Genomic DNA, 6,553 nt, shown 5'->3' on the forward strand with positions numbered 1-6,553 from the left:
TTTTGTGGGAAATTAATTGTTGTTCTTCTGTTTGTAAATTTTTGTGTACACAGAGGCATCTATATTTCTTCTTTTATTTTATAAATAGAAAAGCAATCATCAACCTGAGGTGAAAATAATTATTCACAGATATTTTTTCTAGTTATTTTATTTTAGATTTATGTATTTACCCTTCCTAACTCAGCAGCAAAATATTTTGCAATATATTGCTAGATAGGAATCTAGCAATATATTTTCAAACTTTTTAGCTTTAACCTCAATATCATTTATTCAATACTCTATACTTCCTTCACTACATTCAGGTGCATTTTTGTTATGTAATAGCTAATTATATAAACACTACTCAAATAATGTTACTAACAAATAAATTAAAAAGACCATTCAAATTAATATTCCGAGAATATTGGCAAGACTGTACAAGAAAAGAAATATGAAAGGTTATCCATCTTTTAAAAATGTTCCACTTCATTATGCTAGTGAAGAGTCTATTTACTCCCCCAGAATGTGTTTTTAGTCATTGAAATACTTTGGATGTTTGCACCCTTTGAGGGAGGGGAGTTGTTTGTTTTTATTGGAGAAAGAGATGGTAATTTGGTTTGGGAAGAAGACAAGTAGACAAGCTGAGGGCAATGGAGTTTAAGGAAAGGTATCTCATAATTTTCTGATCCTAGGCAATTCTTTGGTCTGCTATGGAAATAAGAGAACGCACTCTAAATAAAGGGAATTGTTCATTCTGGACTTCGAGACTATTGATACTGCAAAACCACTGTGAGATGCAGGTGACTGAGCTGGGAAGGGACTGCTCTGACATGTCTCTAGGTAACTAACAGCCTCTAAGAATGGAGAGATTAAAGTAAACACAAGGACTGCCCCTGGCAAGCAGGCACACTGCAGCTCCTATTTGGTCAGTGACCAATACAGAGACTATAGCAGTGCCTTAGTAGGAATAGGAGTAGAAAAGGAAGAATAAAAGATTACTTGGTAGGCATGTGTGGAACAAGCCCTTGAGAAGTTGAGCAAATTATTTTCTCAGAAGCCGATCTTCTCTTTCAGCAGAATTCCACGATTTTTTGTCTATAAAATCAAATGTGATTCTATTCTGTAGAAACAGGCTATTAGGTCTTAGATGTTAAGGTTACATTTGCAATCAAAGAAACAAAAATGAAATAATAGGTAATCATAATAACAAACACAGTTTGAGGTTCTATTATTTTGCTGGATGTTGTTCTATGCACTATAACTATAGTCCGTTTTGTCATATCGTTATATAGGAAGGACCATTAAATTATGTGACCAGAGTCCACTGTAAGTTTGCAGTGAAGAAATTCCAGTTATCCTTTAAATGTCTATAGTAGTAGCAACCCTAATATACAGAAAAATTAGGAACATAATTCAGAATCTCATGAAGCAGTAAATAGCCTAGTGGAATCTATCAAATGGTAGAGTACCTAGGTTGATGATACTGATTCTAATTTGCCCTGGAAATTGGGTAATGAGATGACTTAATCTCAAGGATGTAGGTTTCTACTTTCTTAAGTTTTAGAATCAAAGAACATAGTAACTATATAAAAGGGTTTATCTTGATAGATTCATAAGCATAATTTTTCCTTAAAATGCAATAGTTTTACAAAAAACTGAAAGTTTCTAAAAATGTGAAACCTGCAAGTCCCCTGTGCTGGAGCAGTCCCACTCCTGGATACATACCTTAGATAAATAAACACTTATGCTCACTCAAAATCCATACACAAATGTTTAGAGTGGCTGTATTAATAATCATCCCCAAATGAAAACAACCCAGGGTCCTTCTGTAGATGAATGGATAGACATGCTTTGCTTTATCCATACAATGGAATATTAACAATAAAAAGAAAAGAACAATTGATAAACACAACTGTATAAATGAATCCCAAAGACGTTATGCTAAGGAAATAAACCAGTCTCAAAAATTATATAGTGTATGATTTATGTAACTTTCTATGAAAGCTAAACTATAGTGACAAAGAATAGTTTGGTGGTTTCCAACAGTTAAGATTAGAGGGAATTTGTGATGAAAAGGGCAGCAGATGAGAATTTTGGGGGGAATGGTAATGAAAATATGCTGTATCCTGATTGTTGTTACATGATTCTATATAAGTGTTAAAATTCATAGAACTATAGATCACAAAAGAGTCCCTTTTATTTTACATTAAATTTAAATATTTTTATAAATAACTAAAAAGATTGCACTGATAAGATATGCACTCAAGCATTATTTACTAGTGGATGAACAAAGTTAAAACCAGAAAAAAATAGAATTAAGTGAAAAAGATATTTTAAAAAAACACAAATATTTGTTATTTTCATGGAAAATAGAAACCTAAACATGTGAAATGATTTCAGTGCAAATAGTTACTTAAGGAAAATTTACCTTATAGGGGCGCCTGGGTGGCTCAGTCATTAAGCGTCTGCCTTCGACTCAGGTCATGATCCTGGTCCTGGGATCAAGCCCCGCATCTGGCTGCCTGCTCAGCGGGAAGCCTGCTTCTCCCTCTCCCACTCCCTCTGCTTGTGTTCCTCTCTCTCTGTCTCTTTCTCTGTCAAATAAATAAATGAATAAAATAAAATCTTTCTTAAAAAAGAAAATTTGGCTTATAAATTTAGTGTAATAGCTTCCTAATTACAATTTAAAATAAGTTGTTTAGCAATCTATTTAGACTTTTACTTTAATGAAATCCTACTAACTTTATACAGTCTTATGTATCTAACTTATATTTTACCATACTTAGAAATTTCTTATAGTTCTAATAATTACTTAAGTAACTATAAATATTGTGTTTAAGTCAAGTAATTAGATGATTTAAAATGAAAACAAATGGTATAATTTTAATTTAACATATTCGGTCTTAATTTCACTATGTATATTAATGATGTCAAGCATTATTCAAAGGCCATTTTTAAATGGTTTTCAAATTTCTTATACTTGTAAATAGAATAACCAAAATCATAGGTTGAACAAAAGCTTAAGGAAGAGGTAGGCAATTGGAAATTTGTATATAAATTCTAAGATCAAAATAACACCTAAATAACTTTTTCTTTACATAAACTTGTCTTCAGGAACATCAAAGACCTGACAGAAACAAGTACTATTATTTTCCCCATTTTGCAGAAGAGGAACAAGACACAAAGAGGTTAATTTACATCTCACGTACAGAAATACTATCCAGTATTTCTGCAAAAGTGAAGTATTAAGAGCCCTTGTATGGTTCTGCTTTAATTGCAAATTATAAAACCCCAGAGGGCAATTAAGCAGCATTGACTTTTTAAAATATGTCGTTATATAGGATAATTCTTTTAGTGGTCATATTTTCCTATTAAAAATTTAACCTTTAAAAAACCTAACTTTTATTATACTGAAAAATTGGGAAAAATAATGCCCTATATTAAAGAATTGGTTAAAAAATTGGTTAAATCTATACAACATAAATGGCTCAAGAGCTATTTGATATAACACAATAAAGCTCTGAAAATTTTCTTCTAGAAGAATATTTAAATATTGGTATAAAAATTTATTAAGTGAAAAATTTTAAAGTAGTAAGGACATATGATTTTAAGTATGCTGATTATATACTCACATAATGAAATGACATGGAGAGAAAAAAGAATTGAATCATATATACTAAAATGATTGCAATGTATTTTCCTAAGTGGTGAGCTGATTTTTGCTTTACTCTTTTTTTAGCTTTCCTGACTGAATGAAAATATATGTGAAAGAGAAAAATATATTCCATTAAAAATAGTCAGGCAGTGCTTATGTGCAATATTGTGTACTGATTCATTCATTCACTGAGAGAAGAAAACATAAACTTGTCATCGGCTTCATGAGTGCCTTCTCCTATGTAATTGTCTTAACTAATGCTGTTCTCATGGTCAGCATCTTCTCTCATAGGACTTCATGGATCATAATTTCACATACGGGTACTTTTGGTAGTTTGGGACATTAAACATATAAAGAAAATACCTTTTTCTGGTCGATATCTTATTTCTTATTTTACTTGTAGTTTTTTCTTCTAAGATGATAAACTCTGTGTCTTTAAAATATATTTTTCCTTTTATTTTTTAAATTTTATTTTATTATGTTATGTTAATAACCATACATTACATCATTAGTTTTGTTTTGTTTCTGTTTTTGTTTTTTGATGTCTGATCTTACTTATTTGTCACCCTTAGAAAATCTCATTTTTGACTGGACTCAGACTTAGAGGTAGAAGCTCTCAGAGAGGACAGGCTCTGTCTCTTGGCAATCTGTTTCTGGCGTTTTTCTTTGGCCTCCTTCACTCTCTTGGCCAAAACTTTAGCATATTCTGCAGCCTCTTCCTTATTTTTCTGAGTGCGCTGCTTCTTCAAAGCAATACACCGACGTTTGTGCTGGAGGACACGTGGAGTGACAAGACGCTGAATCTTAGGCGCTTTGGTTCTAGGTTTCTTACCTTCTTTGTTTAGGGGCTTTCTCACAACATACTGGCGGACATCATTTTCTTTAGAGAGACTGAAAAATTTGTGGGTTCTGCTGGCTCTTTTGGGCCCCAGGCAACGAGGCACAGTAGTATCAGTGAGTCCAGGAATATCCTTCTCCCCCTTTTTTACAATGACCAAGTTGAGAACACTGAGACTGGCATCCACAATGCAACCCCGAACAGATTTGTGCGTTCTCTCTCCAGTCCTCCTTGGTCTATAGCAGGAATGTCTCTTACTCAGCAGCAGGCGGACAGGGCCATGGGTCAAGACACCCTGCTTCATGGGGAAGCCTTGTTTGTCATTGCCACCACTGATTCGGACCACATAACCCTTCCATTCTTCACCCAGAGCATCAGCAGCAATTTCTGTGGCCATACGCTTCTCATAAAAGGTATGAAGTTTGCATTCATCGTCCACTTCAATGAGTTTCTGGCAGCCAGTAGCTGGGATAGAGATGTTCAGCTTCATCCTGAAGCAGCCTACCGTCTCCGAGGCACCACGAGAAATACATCATTAGTTTTTGATGTAGTGTTCCATGATTCATTGTTTGCGTATAACACCCAGTGCTCCATTCAGTACGTGCCCTCCTTAATATCCATCACCAGGCTAACCCATCCCCCCACCCCCCTCCTCTCTAGAACCCTCAGTTTGGTTCTCAGAGTCCGTAGTCTCTCATGGTTTGTCTCCCCCTCCAATTTATCCACCTTCATTTTTCCCTTCCTACATCTTCTTCTTCTTTTTTTTTTTTAACATTACATTTTCATAGATACTCTCCAAACTCCAAACAGCAAACATATGCATGGATGTTTAACCTCTAAAACTCAGAGCAAAACCAAAGGCCAAGAAAGACACAATAACTTAGCCAAATTCCTGGTTCATGCTCTACATTTTTCTTTCTGGCTAAGATATCATAACCTGAATTGGATTTCCTTTAGGCCTGAGTACCACAGACTTCTCCAAAGGGCTGGAGGAACCCTTCTCCTTGCTGTTTTCATTCAGTCATCCAGATTTTTGAACAGGGTCATGTGCAATGTATAAGATTAATTTTCTCCTGGGGCACCTGGGTGGCTCAGTTGGTTAAGCAACTGCCTTCGGCTCAGGTCATGATCCTGGAGTCCCTGGATCGAGTCCTGCATCGGGCTCCCTGCTCGGCGGGGAGTCTGCTTCTCCCTCTGACCCTCCCCCCTCTCATGTGCTCTCTCTCTCTCATTCTCGCTCTCTCAGATAAATAAATAAATCTTAAAAAAAAGACTAATTTTCTCCTGAAAATAGCATTTCCCTCACAGTGGTTAATCCATGAAAGCCTAAAAATTAAAGGAAATCTTTTGGCTTCAAGTAACATAAAGCAGGGATTTGGGATAGTGTGTTAGTCTCTTGTTCTGCCTTTGATATTTAGATCCCCTTCTGAGCCCACTTAGACATTTGTAGACCTCCAGGTATGAGGGATATATGGCTTTGTTTTGACATCAAAGTTCAGGGGGAGCGTGTAGAATGCTAACGAGCAGTGTGAGCTCCAAAGGACATGATTAAGCTATAAATGGTAAGCAGGTGCAGCTCAGTGAATAATTGGTAGGAGAGAACACTCAACCTGAAAAAATAAAATGAAAATAATCTCATCTGATTTGTCTTTTCTTTTTTTCTTTTTTTGGTTTTATTTTAGATAATAGTGCACAGTTAATAACAGGAGATACTGAGTCATTGATTTTTCTGCAGAAATTGCTGATGAAGGTAATAACCAATGGCAAACAGAGCAGATTAAATGTTTGTCACAAGAAACTGGATTGAAAGATCGCAGACTAAAAAAAGAAAAGATATTTCCAGTTCGGTTGCTGTGAAGTAGAATATGTTGCAACCCATCCTCTACATCATACTGCTCATGAAATTCTTGCCCCGACTGCTGATACCGTGATGAGCAGTCTACTGGAATCTGTGGGTTCCCCTTCAATGTCAAGCAAAGCAAATCCTGGAACCCATCTGTTGGAGTGTGGCTGCTATGAGGAGTGAAGCCATTCATCTGGGCAGCAACACTACAGGACCTTAATGGGAAAAGAATCTGATT

The 6,553-nt window shown here is 35.5% G+C and overlaps 1 protein-coding gene across 1 annotated transcript; it reads right to left on the reverse strand.

The window, feature by feature from the left end:
* Positions 1 to 4,212: 4,212 nt before the first annotated feature.
* On the reverse strand, positions 4,213 to 5,087 carry LOC118002114 (40S ribosomal protein S6-like). Its single transcript, XM_034992397.1, has one exon. It carries the CDS (start codon positions 4,960 to 4,962, stop codon positions 4,213 to 4,215), a length of 750 nt encoding a protein of 249 aa, XP_034848288.1. The 5' UTR covers positions 4,963 to 5,087.
* Between the last annotated feature and the right edge of the window lie 1,466 nt (positions 5,088 to 6,553).

Source organism: Mirounga leonina, unplaced genomic scaffold (genome assembly GCF_011800145.1).
Source record: "Mirounga leonina isolate KUSES-001 unplaced genomic scaffold, KU_Mleo_1.0 Mir_82, whole genome shotgun sequence".
Classification (NCBI taxonomy): Eukaryota; Metazoa; Chordata; class Mammalia; order Carnivora; family Phocidae; genus Mirounga; species Mirounga leonina.

Coding starts and splice junctions, on each gene's coding strand:
- LOC118002114 (XM_034992397.1), bottom strand. CDS start 4,962: ATGAAGCTGAACATCTCTATCCCAGCTACTGGCTGCCAGAAACTCATT.